Genomic DNA, 19256 nt, shown 5'->3' on the forward strand with positions numbered 1-19256 from the left:
GATAATTCCATAGGTTGTCCTGAGCTTGGTTAGTATTTATAACATCACTAGACGTGACTTATTGTAGTAGCATGGGGCTTTGGATCCAAAGGGCCTGGGAGGCTTTACCTTTTTTCCTCTGTGACCCTGGATAAATCACTCAGTATCTTCGGGCTGAGGTTTCCCCATGTAGAATGTTTCCATTCTGTTCTGAGGATTAAATGAGATGCTACAGGTAAAGTGCCTGGCACATGGTTCTCTCCCCCAACATCTTTTCTTTTCTTCCCATTTTAGAAACACAGATGGGGAATCCCAGATTTCCATAAGTTTTGGAGTTGTGAATCCTATAGTAATCTAGGAAGCTTCCACATTTGCCTAAACCAGACGTTGTAAACAGAATATAGTATGAAAATCTGTCCTATTTGGCAGGCATAGTATTTAAAAACATTTTTAATTGGTTGCCAAATTTTAAAATTCTAGAGATGTTACATAAAAATCAAAATTTCCCTCTTCTGAAAAACTCAGAAGGTATGGCAACACTGGGCCCTCATCCTGTCCTGACGACCACTGCCTAGGCTAGGTGGTAGTGGCCCCTTTAGATGGGGGCAGGAGTGCTCTGGTCATGACATCGTTTCCATTCCCCATTGAACTTCATCCCATCCACCTCACTCAAGCTGCCCTCCTGGCATCTGTTTGCATTCAAATCCCTAGTCGGGCCCATCAGGGTGTCTTCCATTGGGCTCTGTAGTTGAGCACCAAACCCTTGAGTTGACAAAGGATAGGAGGGGGTGCCTTGTCCAATTAAGGAGTTGAAAGCAGCAGGGAAGCTCTCCCTCTGACTACTCTCTTCAAGTTTTTTGGACCCAGTCATCAGGAATCTAAGAGACCAAGGCCAGGCAGGTGGAGATAAGACAGGATTTGACCATGTACGCAGGGGGTTTTAAAGGTTGACCGCAGGCTCAACACTTCTTACACACACACCACGTGGAGTTTTCCTGAAAGCTCTATTGATCAGCAGAAAGTTAAGGCAGCAAGAGTGACTGTAGAGGCAGAAATAGCCGGTGTCAGAACCTGGTTCTAGGGCTTCCCTGGTGGCACAGTGGTTGAGAGTCCGCCTGCTGATGCAGGGGACACGGGTTCGTGCCCCGGTCTGGGAGGATCCCACATGCCACGGAGTGGCTGGGCCCGTGAGCCATGGCCGCTGAGCCTGCGCGTCCGGAGCCTGTGCTCCGCAATGGGAGAGGCCGCAGCAGTGAGAGGCCCATGTACTGCATAAAACAAACAAACAAACAAACAAAAACCTGGTTCTGTTTATTTCTAGCTCTATCTACTCTAGTGTAGGTCTCAGTTTTCTTACCTATAAAAAAATTGTTGGGAGGATGAATTGATATAATATATAAAGCACCCATTAGTAGAATGAATAAATGAATGAAGAATCTCTCTGGGATGCTCCCCCACTCATCCTCTTACCTTGGGATCCCAGCCCAACTGTCACACTAGGGGAACCTTTCTAGAAGCCCTACCTGGATGAGTCCTGCTCTCATAGTACCATAGACCCCTCCTTCACAGCATTGATCACAGCTGTATTTTTGCAATTACTTAATTGATTGATGCCTGTCCCTTTTCCTAAATTATAAATCCCAAACCCTGAGAATGGCATCTGCTTTTGCCACCATTTATCTGTAATGCCTGGTACAGCCTGTGTGCCCAGTACAACTTTGCTGATTGAATAAATAAATGAGCAAAAGGTCACTAGCTCATTAGTTATCAGAAACCACTAATTGAACTTTCTTCCCCTTAAAATCTTTGGCAGTCCCTACCCTGAGTTCAGGCAGCCTCCATTTGGCCCTCTGGCCATGTTTTATGAGCCAGGGACATTAAGCTCTAGCTCCTTCTTGGGTGACATTCTAAGCAGAAAGCTTTCTTGTAAAAGGAATCTAAGCCTGAGCATTGAGACTTGCTTTGAGTACAGATGCGTGAGAAGCCCTTTGTTCCCTGTAGTTAGATAGCCAAGGCAGCATATTGGCACGGTTACAGACAGCGCCTTTCCTCTTGGAGGAAGGACCAAGGGCATCACATCACAGCCTCTTCCCTTCACCACATTACTAAGAGCTGGGTTTAAATAAACGCTCCCGATGACATGCAAGTCACCAAAGCAGTGGGGTTTTTTTTGGCTCTGGATTCTGTTTCCAGCAGTGGCAGGAGGGAATGTTTTGTAGAAGAACGTGGTTCACAAGGATAATAGATAATAGCTGTCACTGCTCAGCACTGGCTACGGGCTAATCACTTTCGGTGCATACTCACATTTATTAGCAGCAGTGCAGGCTGTCATTGACAGAGCCTTTTATACATGATCTGCTTGTCCCTTTATAGGCCCAGCAACTCTATAGGTAGGTTCTGTGAGCACTGCCATTTTACAGATGAGCAAACTAAGGCACAGAAAAGTGAATTCACTGCCCCTTAATACTTACTATGTATCAGCTAACTGACCTAAGCTCCCTTCCTTTGTTCTTGTCCTGTTCTTAACACCTTTCAACTGTAGACTCATTCTACGATTCAGCACTGGATTGTCACATTGGAAAAGTGTGGGAGATGGGAATGTGATTACAGTAGAATAGTAGGTTCTCTCTGCTGACAGCTCCAGGCCTCCACGTGAATATCCAGTCTCTAGCCCCTGGTCCACTTCCTTTTCTTATCAGAAAATTCAGTTCCTTTACATCTAGAGAGCATTGAAGAGAGGGTAGGAGTTGCCCTTTACAGTGCTGTGGCTTGTCCATGCCCTTGGAGTCGTACAATGATTAGAGCATAGGCTCTGAAGGCAGTTAGACTGGGATCACGTTCCAGTTCTTCATTAGCACGTGACCTCTGACAAGCTATTCATTTCTCCTTCCCTGATTTCCCTTACTTGTTGTATTGCACGGGGTAGAGTCTTCAGTATCAAGTTGAATACTGGCTGGAATGTTACCTAACTTCTCCAGGCCAGAATTTTCTTATCTGTAAATGAGAATTCTCAATGGACCTATTTTACAGGATTGTCAGACAGATTAAATAATCTGAGGCATTTAAAATACTTAGCATGATTCCCGTCATACACAAAATGCCCCACGAGTGCTAGGTGCTATCATCGTCATCCATGCGAGTCTGGATAGAGGGAATGGAGGACTCCCTTGTGACTCCAAGAGGTACCCAGTTGTTCTTTCTGGCCTGGCCCTACCACCTGCCTGCTTATTATTGCACCTGGTGATTTAGCATATTTCCCCAAACAGGTACCTGTACAAACTCCGCGACCTTCACCTGGACTGTGACAATTACACAGAGGCTGCCTATACACTCCTTCTCCACACCTGGCTTCTCAAGGTACTGCCTTTCCAGCAAAGGGGATTCATGCTGGGATCCCCATGGAGCCCTCACAGCAAGTTGAAGAGTTAAAAAGAAAAAGAAAAAGAGTTAGCCAAATAAATTTTGTTTTGTTCTGTGTCCCCAAATTCTTAACCTGGCAGGTTACTTTTCTGCACTGCTTTGTCTGGTCACATAAGGTTTCTAGTGACCTTCACGTTCAGCAGCAACAACACCCGAGATACGTCTTGCAGTTTTACATAACATTCCAACTGTTTTATATAACATCCAGACATCAACTGTAAATCATTAGCATGCCCTGTGAGCTGTTGTTCTTCTCTTGAAAGTGCTGCTGGAGCAGGACAAAGTCTGAAAGATTTCCTTTGGCTTTTGAAGTGCTGAGACCGTGTCTTGCAGGGTTTCAGAGAAAAATCCTACAAGCCATTCACATGAGCCAATGGAGAGTCAAATAAGTGTAACTCCACAGAAATGAGGAGGCGCTTCCCGTGGAAACTGCAGACCAGCATCTCTCTGATGGACACTCAGGGCGACAAGGAGGCCGGCAGGGGTGTTTGCAGGGCTTCCTCCCACTCCTCAGCAGTAGGGGAGACACCTGCCCCAGGTGACTGTGTGTGTCCTCTCTCCGCAGTGGTCAGATGAACAGTGTGCGTCGCAGGTCATGCAGACAGGCCAGCAGCACTCCCAGACCCACCGACAGCTGAAGGAGACGCTCTATGAGATCATCATAGGCTACTTTGACAAAGGAAAGGTAATTGGTCCCTGCCCTTCCTCTCTCCGTGGAAACCCTAGCTACGAGAAAGGACCGTTCTCCCCCATATTTTACACCCAATCCATCTGCAGGTCTGGTCAGCTCTCCCGCCCGACCCTAAGTCTGGTCACTTCTCTCCATCTCCATTCCTTCCACCTCCATTCAAGGCACCAACACTGCTCACCTGGATACTCAGTGAATCCTAAGCAATCTCCCTGCATCCTCTGTTCCCCCCAACAGATCATCCTGCATATGGGAAACGGTGATCATAAAACATGCATTGGATCACGCCATCGTCCTGCTTACAGTCATCTCAAATGGCTCTCCCAGTCCACATAGAACAAATTACACAATCCCTCCCATGACCCAGGAGGCCCCACATGAGCTGTCCCCTGACTACTTCTCTCATTTCATCTCTGCCAGGCTCCCTTTTGCTCACATGCTCTATGCCAAGCTCTTTTCCATCTCAGGGCCTTTGCACTTGCTTTTCACAGCTTAGAACATTTCTCCTCCATATCTTACCATGGCCAGCTCCCTCTCACAGCTCAGGGTTTTGCCCAAGCAAAGGATGTCATGTCCTGAAGGAGGCCTTCCCAGACCACCTGAGACACAGCAGCACTCCTGCCCCGAGTCACTCTTATTGACTTATCTTCAAAGTACTTACCACTATCAGACATGACCTTGATCATTTTGTTTTTACTTGCTCATGTCTGGCTCCCCACTTTAGAAGGCCATGAGCACAGAGACTTGCCTTGTCCACTGCTCAGTGCCCCGTAGCTAGCACAGAGCCTTACATATGGGGCCCAGTAGATATATATTGAATAACTTAATTAACTGAATGTATGAATGACATCATGGTACCATCATTGATCTCTAAACAGCAAGAACAGGGTGTTTTGTTAGGTTAGGTCTGGAGGTTGGCCAGACCTGCTACTGCCCATCGTCCAGTCTCCAGCAGACCTTCAGGAAACACCAACCCAAATGCTGTAGGAAACGTAGCATGGTGGTTAAGTGCTCAGGCTCTGGGTTTCAAGCCTCGTTCCTCTACCACCCACAATCTCCTTGGCCTTTCAGAGATTCCAACTCCCCATCCATAATAGTGGGACATTAACAGTACGTACTTCCTAGTTGCATCGTGAAAATTAGGTGAGAAAATGCATGTAGAGCACCTAACAGAGGACCTGGTACGTAGTAGCAGCTTGTTAAATTTTAATTGTCATCATTATTACCTACTCTGCCCTCAAGGCCCCAGTTGACTGGCCGCTTCCTCTGTCAAGTTTTTCTTGAGTCCTCCAGCTTCCGTACACCTCTGCCTCTGCTCTGAACGGCAAGGCCTCTTACAGTTCATCAAGACACAATTTAATACTTAATTTTGGCCTGATCTGTCACTGCAGTTCATTGCATCTGTCTTAGTCTGATCTTCCCCCCATCCCTGGAAAGATAAAATGAGGTAATGTCTGTGGAAGGGCTTATAAATTCCCAGGAGTTGAGCAGTTGGAGAACACTGTCTTCATAATTTACAATTATAAGCCTCTTGAGGGCAGAGGCTCTGCCATCCCTGGAACCTCCTGTCCTGCTGACTTGATGTCAGAGCTTACTCTTGGTTTATGAGCTGACTAAGTCGGTCACAGTGTGAAAGCCCCAAAAGGACATGTCAAGCCTTGTCCTCTGCCAGCTATCCAGTTCAACCCACTCTGCGCTGAGCAGAGAGGAAAAAGGCATGATCCCCAGTGTCAAGGGGCTTATTATCTAGTGGGCAAAGCAGACATACCGATTATCATCTTTTTTTGCACACAACCCTTTGGTGTTGTGCAATAACGGGGGAAGGAGGCGGGAACAGGGTGGTATTAAAGTACTTTGGGAGCAGAGAGGAGGGGGCGGATGGGTATAGCTCACCCTGAAAGCCACTGCTGTCGTAGCTTCCAGAATGAAGCCCAAACTCTTTAGCATCCCTTTAACTTCCTTTCCGCATATCTCCCCTCATGGAGACTCACTGATCTAGACACACACAATGACTTTCTACTCCATAAGTCCATCTGTCATTACCTGGTGGACTCCTCTATATCCCTCAAAACCCAACTAGTACATCTGTTTATGTGTGTTCTTTACCCACTTCTATTTCATGAAAGCAGAGACTGTGTCTTGGCCATTTTTATCACTGTTCCGTCAGTGTATACCATGCCCAGAAGCCAGCAGATGCTCAGTAACTAATGTATGAGACTCAAGGATCAGGGACTGTCAGAGGTCTTAGTGACCACATGGACAGACCTGAAGGAAATTCCAGGTATCTGACTCCCTGCCTGTCCCCCTCCTTGGTCCCTTAGTGATCTCTTAACACTTGGGGAGAGTATTTCTGGCATATTATGGTGGGAAGTTGGCAAAGACCTCCACTTGAGCTAAACAGTCCCCTGGCCCGGCCTGGGGGTTTTAAAGAAAGCCCCAGGGACTTTCCTGGTGGCACAGTGGTTGAGAATCTGCCTGCCAGTGCAGGGTACACGGGTTCAATCCTGCCTGCCAGTGCAGGGTACACGGGTTCGATCCCGCCTGCCAGTGCAGGGTACACGGGAAGATCCCACATGCGGTGGAGCAGCTAAGCCCGTGTGCCACAACTACCGAGCCTGCGCTCTAGAGCCCTTGAGCCACGACTACTGAGCCCACGCACCACAACTACTGAAGCCCACATGCCTAGAGCCTGTGCTCCGCAACAAGAGAAGCCACCGCAGTGAGAAGCCCGCGCACTGCAACAAAGAGTAGCCCCCTCTCACCGCAATTAGGGAAAACCCACGCGCAGCAACAAAGACACAACGCAGCCAAAAATAAAATAAAAAAAAAAAGCCTCAGCCCAGCCTGGTCTGTGGACTTGATTCCTCTTGGCACATAAAGCATTTTTATGCTGCTCACTAAGCTGTCCATGGGTTTACAGCCATGGCTCCTCCACCCAGCACTTGCCTTTATTTATTTTTATGCTTGGATGCAGAGAGAGCACTTTTGCGACAAAGCACACACTGTGTTTTGGCAACCTCGCCTCTCTCCTCCCCCACCTCCCCCAGCTTTTCCATTAAGGTGCATCTTCCATTTTAAACCAAATGTGAAATGTAATGGGTGTCCCTTGAGATTGCCAGATCTCCAGCCCACCCAGCACCTCCCTCTGCCTCTCTGCAGAGGTTGCTGACCCTTTGATCAAGGATGGAATGATAATCTATTGGTTTCAGTCAAAACGGAGCAGATGAAAAGGATCCCCTCTGTCCAGAGTTTGTTTTTCAGAATTTTTTTTTAAGATGGAAAAGACCTATTTAAAAAAAGTTTTCATCACTCTTTTTCATGCTGCCCCCTGCACACTCACCCTAAATGACACCGTTAAGAAGTGATGGGTATAAAGTTCCATTTACGCAAGATGAATAAATTCTAGACATCTTCTGTACAACATTGAGCCTATAGTTAACAATTCTGTACTGTGCATTTAAAAATCTGTTAAGTGGGTAGATCTCAGGTTGTGTCCTCACCACAATTTTCTTAAAAAGTGAGAGAAAGAGAGGGAGGGAGGGAGGGAGGGAGGGAAGAAAGTTGGCCAAAGGAAAAAAGAAAGTGACGGACTGGCAGAGTGGAAAGATCCTAAGAGCAAACATCAGGAGAACTGGATCTGGCCTCAACGCTGTCCCTGGAAACTCGCTGCCCTCTTACTTCTTTGTGAACCATTTCTCTTTGGAAAATGGGGTTACCACCTCCCTGCCCCACCTGCACACAGGGAGCTGAGGCAGTCAAATGTTCATTTACTGAACACTTCTAAGGGAGGGAATTAAGCACAAGGTCGAGGGTCACACTCAGGTGTGCATCCTGGCCCTGCTTTTGGTTGGGCATTTGACCTGGGGCAGATGCTCTGCTGATCTGAACCTCCATTTCTCACCTGGGAAATGCAGATGCTACTAGTCACCTCTCAGGGTGGTTGTGAAGATCCCGAGAGCATGTAAATAAGTACTCAGCCTCGTCTGTGGGTGTTCCATTATTTATCACGAAACTAGGGTGAGAGGCAGAGGGTAGGTCTGCTTCCTGGGAAATGCTCAGCTCCCTGGGTGTGGGACTGGGTCCGGGCCGGAGTAAGGCCCGTGGCTCAGTCCCAGGAGAGAGCTGCCCTGGTCCCTTCCTTAGCAAGGGCTCTGCAAGCCTGGAGGTCCCCCTAACCGTTGTCTCCACGACCTTCCTCGTAGATGTGGGAAGAGGCCATCAGTCTGTGCAAGGAGCTGGCGGAACAGTATGAGATGGAAATCTTTGACTATGAGCTGCTGAGCCAGAACCTGGTAAGCTGTCCCCAGGGGGAGCTGACTGCCCTGGAGGCTGGGTGCTCAGGGCCTCGGCTCAGCAGAGAGGCTGGGGAGAGGGTGAGGCGGGGTGGGAAGCCACATGGGGTTAGGACACCAGGAAAGGAATGGAAGTAGGGCCTGAGCTGAGCCAGGCTGTGCTGAGCTTCTCCCTCCCAGTTAGGAATCTTTCCAAAGGGAGGTCTTCTGGGAAAACTCATCAGTTTCTCAGATGGAGCGTTAAGTACCTGCTTGGCGCTGGGGCTGCTGCTGTTGCCCACCCAGTAAACACCGTGCTACATTTGCAGGAAAATTCCCACAAATCGATAGGCCAATTAAATAAAAACGCAAATGCGTGCTTTCTGATTAACAGGTAAATCACATTAAAATGCTCCCCATCTGGCCATCCCCATTAGCTCCTCGAAGCTTGTGATTTGCTGGTGCCAGTGGAAAGGGGGGGGAAGCCAGCCTATCCTGCTTATGCTGCAGAGGCCAGGGCTTGGGGGTGGGAGTGACCCATGCAGGGAAAATGCAGAACTTTTTGGCTGCATCCCCCACTCTCTTCCCGCTGGCCTGAGAGCCAGGACCCCAGGGCCCCATCTGAGGCCATTTTGAGATGCCAGTCCAGCTGTTTGTAGGGAACAGTAAAACGAGAGTCAGAATGTTGGAAGAAGATTGATAGCTTTTTCTGGTGGGGGGATGGGCAAGGATTATAGTGTTCTAAGGTATGATGCAAACACACACGCTACTTGCACCAAGAAGCACTTATATCTACCTGAGTCTGTCCACGTAGTTGTTTGTGGGTGTGGAGGCACGCACGCCTTCTAGATGTGTGCAGTGCACAGGCACACACAGAGCACACATCCACGCACACACACGTACCCAGTATACATTCATGCACATGCTGATGGTCATGCACATCCGTGCACCAAGCCCACATCGCACAGGCTTCATGTCCAGGGCCTCACACATTTATCTTCCATGTTGTGTCCAGTTTAAGATGCACCATTCTATTTTACATGCCCCATCATGATTTCTCTCCAGTTAATAGCAATTGGGAGATGCCATTAGGTGTAAAGTAAAACACAAACTATTTTCAAAGACGTTAAAGTATGAAAAACACACACCTCTTGGAATTGATGAAATATGTTAGGTGTGCATACACAGGAAGACATCTATATCCGGAAACACTTACCCATCCATAGGCCGTCACAAACACACTTCCAGTGAGAGTGGAGTGACGATGCTGCTGGGGGCTCTGAACAGCTGGCTGGATTCAGTTCTGTACTTCCTGGCTGCGCTGTGAGATACCATTTCTTTATCTGCAAAACAGAGATACCATTCCATGGGATTGTCATGAGGGCAATGCAAGTAAATGTGCTGGTGCAGGTAGAGTGATTAACAGGGTATCTGGTTACAGCTTTTACTGTTATGATTACAGACAGTTCCATGACTCTGCACACATGTGCACTCAGCACATTGGTTCTGGTGGAATGATCCCATCTTAACTGTGGCCTCTTGGAGTTGAATATGCCTTTAATACACGTCTGTGTTGTCACAAGCTATGAGTTTTCTTCTTTCAGGTCCAGCAGGCAAAATTCTACGAAAACATCATGAAAATCCTCAGACCCAAGCCAGACTACTTTGCTGTGGGATACTACGGCCAGGGTTTCCCCTCCTTTCTCCGGGTAAGTCTGTGGGTGATGCAGACACAGGCCAGGGACCCGCGGCCTTGGCATCCCGGCTCTCCCTCTGTGCTTTGAGACTCTGCTTGTGCTCAGAACCTGTGCCCTTCTCTGTCTGAACGCTGTCCCCACCTTCACACACTCCCCAATCCCCCTCCGTCATCAGCGCCTCAGCCACCCACCCCCCGTGTTTCTCTACATACACAGCAACCAGAGCTGCCTTGTGAGGTAGTGAGCACCCCGTACTGGGAATGAGGTGCTCAGAGAGGCTGGGGGAGCTCTGCTACCCAGCAGGCCCTGCAGAGCACTGGTTCTCAGACCTTTTGGTCTCAGGGCCATTTTCTCTCTGAAAAATGGTCAAGGCCCCTGAAGAACTTCTGTATTTGTAGACTTTATCTGTCTACATTGACGATACTCAAAATTAAAGCTAAGAAGATTTTTAAAAGCAGTTGTCCCTTGGTATCCACCAGGAATTGGTTTCAGGACCCTCTGCAGGTACCAAAATCCAGTACTCAAGTCCCTTGTATAAAATAGTGTAGTATTTGCATATAACCTCCTAAGTGCTTTAAATCACCTCTAGACTACTTACAATACCAAATACAATGTAAATGCTATGTAAATAGTTGCTGGAGTGCAGCAAGTTCAAGTTTTGCCTTTTGGAACTTTCTGGATTTTTTTTTCAAATATTTTTGATACACGGTTGAATCCATGGATTAAGAACCTGAAGACACGGAGGATAAACTGTATCAATTTATTTAAAAATAAGAAGAAGAAACCCATCATATGTTAACATAAATTAGATCTTTAGGAAAATGGTTATATTTTCCAATAAAAAATTAGTGCAAAGAGTGAGATTGTTTCATATTTTTGCAAATCTCTTAAATATCTAGATTAAGAGAAGGCAGCTTAGATTCTTATATCTGCTTCTGCATTCAATCTGTTGTGATACCACACATCATGCAGCCTTAAATGTATACTCATGAGAGAATGAGAGTGAAAAGGGAAAATGGCTGTTGTGATGAAAAGAGTTTTAATCTTGTGAGGCCCTGACGGGGTCTTGGGGACCCTTAGGGATCCCTGGAGCACAGTGTCACTGCTGTTTTCCTGGATTATTGATTCATCATGGAGAGAGTTGCGTTAGGTCAGCAGAAGGCTTCCCTTCTGGTCTTTGAGTCTGTGGTTCAATCCTGAGGTCAGGGAGATACAAAAGAAACCTGACCTCACCTGATTGAGCCTCGTCAAGGAGATAAACCACTCACCATTACCAATTGGTGTGGCAGTCAGGGTGGCCCTCTGGAGAGAGCTGCAGGCGGGGAGCTAGTGAAGTTTTCCTGTGTGGAATAGAGATGACTTCCCACACCTGATCCTGCATCACACACCCCTAGGGAACTTGTTAAAAGTTCATGTTCCTGGGTCCCACTCCCACAGACTCCATTTCAGCAGGGCTGGAGTGAGGCCCGAGAATCTGAACTTCTAGAAGGCTCCTAGGCTTTTGTGATGAGAGGCCAGGTTTGGAAACACTGATATATAAAGGTCAGTGGCAGACATGGGTTTGGACAGAAGAATTTAGGGGCCATTAGAGGCAGCACAGTGGCACAGATATGGTCTAAAACAGGGTTTCTCACCTTCAGCTTTCTGGACATTTTAGACCAGCTAACTCTTAGCTGTGAGGGCCTGTCCTGTGCATTGAAGGATGTTTAGCAGCATCCTGGGCCTCTACCCACTAGGTTCCAGTAGTGGCCCTCTCTGGAGCTGTGACAACCAAAAAATGTTTCCAGGCATAGCCAGCATCCCTTAGGAGGCAAAGTCACCCCCTGTTTGAAAACTACCAGTCTAAAAGAAGCTAACATGGTCAAGGAACAATAAAGAGTGTGTTTCCATGGATCCAAGTGATGAAGGACCTGAATGCTGGTCCCTTCCAGCCCACAGGTCCAGCCCACATGGTCCATTAAAGGCAGGAGGGAAACTTGATGGTCATGTAAATGGGAGAGTGGGTGTGACACAGTGAAAGCTGAGTGAGGAATTACTCTGGAAGCTGCACATAAGATTGTTTGAAGAAAAAGTTCTCAGCATGCATGATCTCCTCTCCCTTTAGAACCCATCTTTTTAAAGAAGTGGTGCGACTAGCTAGAAGGTCAGTGACTTGAGCTCTTCCTTTCTTTCCCTTGGGGAGAAACAGAGAGTGGAGAGATCTATAGAAGGTCACCACCGCCCTGTGCTCATGACAAGCCTCCCAGCTTTGCTTGAACCATCTCCTCCAAGCCTGGGCCCTGGGATCTCTGATGGGTGTCATTTCTCTTCAGAACAAAGTGTTCATCTACCGAGGGAAGGAGTATGAGCGAAGAGAAGATTTCCAGATGCAGCTGATGAGCCAGTTCCCCAACGCAGAGAAGATGAACACAACCTCTGCCCCCGGGGATGATGTGAAGAATGCCGCAGGCCAGTGTATCCTTAAAGAATGCCCCAGCCAAGGGCCAGGGGTGGGCAGCAGCCCTGCCGGGACTTCAGTCCACAGAGCCCCGTCTTAGAGCTCAGAACTCCTGCCAGAATCATTGCAGTGGTGCCAATATTAGTGTCCAGTGTGGGATCCAAAAAGAACCCATCTCAGGAAACTCTAAATGTTGCGTTCATTGATAAATTCACTCACTCACTCATTCCTTCATTCTTGTGATGAGTACTACCAGCCCTGACTCTGCCAAGCCTTGTGCAAGGCATTGGAGACTACACTCACAAAGTGGTTCTACCTCCAGGGAGCTTTCAGTCTAGCAAGCAAAAGACGTTGAACAGCTAATTGCATTGTTAAATATGCATTTAGAAAAATGTGATCAATGCTAAAAGAAAGCCCTTCAGCTTGCCGTGATTGGGAGGGCAGGGAACGCTTCCTTGAGGAAGGCGATGTTGAAGGTGAGTAATGAGCCAGAGGTTAGTGGGAGGTGGGAAGAATGTCCCAGACAGAGGGAAGAACCATCATCTGCAAAAGCAAAGGTTCCAAGAACTGAAATGGTGCCCCATTGCCCTTATAATAAAATCAAAACTGACCAAGGCCTGCAAGGCTGTCTGTCCATCATCTGACCCCTTTCTGTGTCTCCCATGTCATCGCCCCCGACTCTTCCTTCCCTTTCTCTCTGGCCACACAGATCTTGTCTCTGTTCCTTAAACACACCCAGCTTGTTCCAGCCTCTGGGCCTGTGCATTTTCTCTTCCCTCTGCTTGGAATGCCTTTCCCCCAGCTCCTTTGTCACCCATCAGATCCTAACTCAGTGTCTCCTCCCACAAGAGGCCTTCCCTGGTCACCCTATCGGAAGGCTTCTGGACTCTGTTTATCTCAAACCCTGTTTGTTTGCTTTAGAGAATTGATCTCAATCTGTCGTTATCTGTTGTGCTTTCAAAGATAGAACTAGAACAGAAGCTCTGGGAGGGCAGAGACCTGCACTGCCTTGCTCACTGCAGTAATCCCCAAAGCCAACTCTCAGAAAATACTTGCTGGTTAACAGAAAGAGAAAGAAAACAAGAGAGAAGGAAAAAGAAAGAGGAGATAGATAGAGAAAGGAAGGAGGGAGGGAGGCACCGATGGAGCCAGCTCTCTGGAGCACACAGAAGGCCAAGGTGACAGGAGACGGTGCTAGTGAGGTTGAGTAGAGCCTGCTGGAAATGGGCTCCGTTGCAGCAAAGCATAATGTTCATAAGGCCGGTTCTGATGCTGGGCTGGGTCAAGGCTCGGGGGGTCAGAGAGGGTACAGACCCAAGGATAAGGCAGACAGCTGAGCGATGGGGGAGGGGGTACGTTAACCTAGCCTGGCTCCTGTGTTGCACCCTGTAGCACAAATTAAGTTACATCCTTTAAAACGGGGCTGACAGATCGCATGGCCGGTCTGCTAAGTCTGCCCAACCTTAATCCACATATTCTCCCCTCGGGTGATAAATATGCATCTGTAACCTTTTCGTTGTGCTCGCCTGCCTTTCAGGCCTGCTCGACTGTGGTTGTTTGCAGGAGGAAATGCAACCGGTGGTGGGCCTGGCTGGTTACAAATGGGAGTTTGGTTATAGGCGAGACATGGGATTAGTACTAAGGCCCTTCTAAGTGGATATCCTGGTGTTGAACAACTCTGTGACCTTTTTTTTTTTTTTTGCGGTACGCGGGCCTCTCACTGTTGTGGCCTCTCCCGTTGCGGAGCACAGGCTCCGGATGCGCAGGCTCAGCGGCCATGGCTCACGGGCCCAGCTGCTCTGCGGCATGTGGGATCTTCCTGGACCGGGGCACGAACCCGTGTCCCCTGCATCGGCAGGCAGACTCTCAACCACTGTGACACCAGGGAAGCCCCTCTGTGACCTTTTAACTCGTGGTGGGAGGGGAGAGCCCGTGTGACTGGGCCACGTCATTATACACAGGCTTGATGCAGCTCCAGGAACCAGGTAGAAAAGGGAAAGCGGGAGGGCTGACATCTGCTAAATACCCTCTTCATGCCACACATGAGACTGAGTGTCCTGTAACTACTTTTTCTAATCCCCATACCACCCTCTTAGGTGGGTATTGATTTTCCCTATTTCTTAGGGAAGGAACATACAGAGCAGAGAGGTAAGGTGGTTTGCCTAGGGTTACCAAGCTAGTTAATGACGGAGTTGAGATTTGAACCCCAAGATCTGTCTCAAAGTCTGCATTCTTTCTGTAATGCCCTTGTTTTGTTTAAGATGAATGAACAGAATGTTCTTTATTAACTATTGTAACATGATAGCGTACCAGGCATTTTCATGCCTTGTTTCATCTTTATCCTCATAGTAATCCTGTGAGTTGGGTAGTATTACTCTGCATTTTGCAAATAAGAAAACTGAGGCTCAAGAAAATGTAAGCAGCTTACACCAGGTCCCAGGAATTGATGGAACTAGGATTTGAACTCGGGTCGAATTTTTGCCAAAATCTAAGCTCTTAAGGCTCTGTTCTCTTGCCTTTACGTGTTGCAAAGCTGACAAGCAGTTTGAAAAGGGGACAGATCTCATGTCTTCTCACTTAGGTATCCAAGTAGTGGAAGACATTTGAAAGCAAAGGTCTCTTTGTTGGGTGTCTCCTGTCCCCCGCCCTCTCCTCTGCCTAGACCTTGGGGCTACAGTTCCATGTATAGATTCAACATGGTTCCATGCATACATTCAACACATGGTGAGAGAGTCAAGCCATGCATCCTGCTGGATGTGATCGGAGGGCTCTGATGTCACTGGCTTCTCCAGGACAGGTTTGGATTCTTCTCTTGGTCCAAGTCCAATTGCTAAGATCAGTAGACATGGTTTAGAACCTACTTTAAAACAGGGGTTGGCAGACTTCTCTGTAAAGGACCAGATAGGACATATTTTAGTCTCTGTGGGCCATGTGTCTCTGTCACAATTACTCAACTCTGCTGTGGTGGGAGAGCAGCCGTAGGTAGTACATAAATGGACGGGTATGACTGTGCCCCGATAAAACTATATTTATGAACACCGAAATTTGAATTTAATATATTTTCACACGTCACATAATACTCTTTTTTTCAAATATTTTAAAATATAAAAAGTATTCTTAGCTGTGAGCCATACAAGAACAGGCAGTGAGCAGGATTTGACCCGAGGGCCATAGTTTGCCAGTCCTGCTCTAGACTTAATCCAGGGTGATTTCCCTCCCAGAGGAGGCTGTTTGCTATTTGACTTGAGAAGGAAGGTAGTTCTCCTGATTATGGAAATCCTTCCAGTGAGGTTTATTCATTTGTGTTAAGTATTGCTTGCTCTTGCCCTCTCCTCTGTGTGTGTGTGTGTGTGTGTGTGTGTGTGTGTCTGTCTGTCTGTGTCTCTCTGTCTCTCTCTGAGGCACTCTCATTTAATGTGGAAATACTCTTAAAAGATAAAACAGTTAAAGCCCCAAGACATTAGTATGAAGTGAACTTATTGGGGGAGGGGAATTAAATTTAACTTGGAATTATATTTTGGCCATTTCTTATGTGTGAAAGAGCCCTAGCCTCTGCATCAGAAAGCTCACAGTCTGGTGGGGAAGCAACAGAAGGGAGAAGAGAGGGAGCTGGAGAGATAAGAGTCCTAAGTACATATGCATTGCTTTGGAGGGTCAGGAAGGAAAAGGACACCTGGATGAGGATAGATTGAATGTTCATGGAGCTATGGGGAAATAGTCCAAACAAAGGGAACAGTATAGTCTGTTGGATACTCAGAGATAACGGTGGGAAATGAGTTGGAATCATATTAGAATATCTGAATACTCCATATTCAAATATTGGCATTTTTGAATTCCAACAAGAGGAGTCTGTGTTTCCTTAGTTGGCAGAAGTGTCAGGCTTAGGGGAAGAGTGTTTGGAGTTATGGTGGTCATCAGGTAGAATAGAGGGATGAGAGTACTTGGATACCTGAAGAAGAGAGATGGGTAAAGAAGCCATGGAAGGTAGGGAAAGGGAAGTAAGGTCCAGGGATGGGACCAGTGACTACTGACCTTGTTTATTTGGCTTGCCATATTATTGATTTACAATGAATAAAGGTCTAGAATAGGCATGACAAAGATCTGGCACACGTGGTGCCTCTTCTGTATCCTGTGCCCATGGCAGGCATCACTAATCGATCATGGAGCTCTTTCCCACTGAGCCTGGACATGGCCTTACATTCCTGCCCCAGACAGTTACTCTCAAACTTTCAGAGTTGGAGTACAAAATGAATGTATTTGCCTTCTCTAAATCAGTGCTTCTCAAACTGGAGCGTGCATATGAATCACCTGAGCATCTTATAAAATACAGACTCTGATTCAGCAGGTCTGAGGTGGGACCTGAGATTCACCAGTTCTAACAAGCTCTCAAGTGATGGTGATGCTGCTGGTCAGAGGGCTGCACTGAATAGAAGTCTGGAATCAAAGAACCCTGAGCTCAGGGTTAAAAGACCCCAATACAGGCCCTTGCTCTGTGCTCACAAGCTGTGTGACCTTCAACAGGTTGTCCAGCTTCTTTAACCTTGATGTCCTTGTCTCTGGAAAGTATGATTTACGTTAACGACGCTGCTCAGCAAAACCGGAGAGATGAAAGGAGACCGTGGGGAGATGAGCGCTGCAGTTGATGGACAGCTATAAATGCATTAGGCCTTATTCTTGCTAATGATAGTAATATAGCAATGATAATTAGAATTAAGGACTACTAACCAACTGTTAGCAGAGGCTGAGCCCTGGCATGGGTTGCAAGTGACAGGTAGCTCTGATAAGGACCACGGTGACTGCTAACTGGTCACTAGGACCTAGTTGGCAGCCAGCACCCTGAGGTTGGTCACTCACTAAAAACTTGGGCCCAGAAGGACTGTCCTGGGGGGTCTCACCTGGGACCTGCTGTGCTTGGAACTGTCCCCCCGACCGAGACGTTGTGAACTCTTAACTGCAGGAATCACAGACATCCAGTGTTTCACTGTCCAGCCCGTCTTGGATGAACACCCAAGGTTCAAGAATAAGCCGGTGCCTGACCAGATTATGAAGTAAGCCCCACAGCTCAGGGGAGGGAGAGTTGGGGAGGAGCATCCCATGGGGCTGCCAAGCCGAGCTGGTGGCAGGACAGGCCGTGGTGTCTTCTAGTTCCTTCCCTATCTTAGCCAGCCTGTCCTCCCTTTTCCTCTTGGGAGAAGCATCGCCTCTCCCATGACCCCTCTGGGCTCTGCCCCTGAAAAGGCTGACACCAGAGATGGCCGGGGGGAGCGACTCGCCTTGTGGCAGAGCGAGTCCTCAGGAAGCAGCGCTGGGCTTCGCTGAAGTGGACGTGGAGAGCCGGTTGCTCAGGTTGATCCCAGAGTGGCTCCAGAAATCCACAGCCAGAGAGCATGGGCAGACAGGCGACAGGCAGGTGGGAGACAGAGGGACGGTGCTCAGGCCGAGCACTTTCTCCAGAGGGACGTCTTTTAGGAGTTTGTTAAGGTCGTGCATTGACAATGGTTGTGTTCAGGTTACGATGTAAAAAGGGGACATTAGAGGAATTCCCTGGCCGTCCAGTGGTTAGGACTCAGCGCTTTCACTGCTGAGGGCCCGGGTTTAATCCCTGGCCTCACAACCCACAAGTTGTGAGGCACAACCAAAAATCCCACAAGTTGTGAGGCACAGCCAAAACATAAAATAAAATAAAATAAATAATAAAATTAAATAGGGGACATTAGAGGAAGCAGCATGAAGGCAGGTGTGATCTGTTTAATACCAGATCGCAAGGTCAGGGATGAGGCAACAAAGCAGGGCATCTGTGGGATCTGTGGGGCACCACGCTGCCCCCCCTCCAAGCTGTCTGGCTCACCCCACTCAGGCCCAGGCACCCAGTTTAGCACCTTGAGTAGCTTAGGAAAAGACCTCTCCTCTGGGAAGACCCGTTGGAAGCAGGAGCTCCTTTGTGAGAGGAAAGGCCTGTTCCTGCGGGGAGAAGCAGCCTCACGCCAGTGCAGGCGGCTGAGCAGATACTCAGGCTCAGCTTGGAGCTCAGCCTCCCGTCACCTCTCGGTCAGGCACCCTTGGGCAGGGGATGACCACCATACAGCTAGCAACATGCTCTGCTGGTCCTGATGTTAGAACCGCCCTAGAGGTTCAAGGGAGAGTGATTTGGGGGATGGCTGGGACACCTTAAGAGATCCTTGGAAGATACCCCTGAGACATTAGCCTAGGACCTTAGATGTATCCAGACCCTTCATTGAGATCACAAGAAACAATAACCCAGGCACCACTATGTGCGTTAATGATAGAATTCCAACTTTGGGGGTACCCTAAGGGGTGCTGTGTTCTCATGAGGGCATAAGACCGACTGGCTTCTAAATCATCTTACAAGGAAAGCCTGGATTTAAATGTTGCAGCGAGGACTCTGCCAGACCTGGAGTTTACTGTAGTGGGCCTCCCTGGACAGTACAGGGTCAGGTCAGGTCAGGTTTTGCTATCAGGAGCCTCAGCCTCTTCCTGTCTTGCAGCTTTTATAAGTCCAACTACGTGCAGAAGTTCCACTACTCCCGGCCAGTGCGCAGGGGGACCGTTGATCCTGAGAATGAGTTTGCCGTAAGTATCCCCTCCCCTACCCTTTGGCAGCCTTGATCGTTGCCCAGGGCCTCCTTTACCAACCAGAGCCTGCACCTGCCAGAATCAGAATTGGGAGGGCATCTGATCCAAAGCCAAAGGAAGGAGCACTAACTTCCACTGGTACAATGACACGCATTCTCCAGGCTCTTCCG

General features: G+C 48.1%; 1 protein-coding gene across 1 annotated transcript in view; it reads left to right on the top strand.

Annotated features, from left to right (window-relative positions):
- Positions 1-19256, top strand: part of DOCK2 (dedicator of cytokinesis 2) — a 417518-nt gene that overhangs the window by 373973 nt on the left and 24289 nt on the right. The window contains exons 37-43 of the mRNA XM_082621317.1: positions 3246-3336; positions 3965-4084; positions 8290-8379; positions 9963-10067; positions 12368-12509; positions 17459-17540; positions 18999-19083. Coding sequence (XP_082477443.1) covers positions 3246-3336; positions 3965-4084; positions 8290-8379; positions 9963-10067; positions 12368-12509; positions 17459-17540; positions 18999-19083 — 715 coding nt within the window. The remainder of the gene's footprint in view (positions 1-3245; positions 3337-3964; positions 4085-8289; positions 8380-9962; positions 10068-12367; positions 12510-17458; positions 17541-18998; positions 19084-19256) is intronic.

Source organism: Mesoplodon mirus (genome assembly GCF_964341445.2).
Source record: "Mesoplodon mirus genome assembly, chromosome: 5".
Taxonomy (NCBI): Eukaryota; Metazoa; Chordata; class Mammalia; order Artiodactyla; family Ziphiidae; genus Mesoplodon; species Mesoplodon mirus.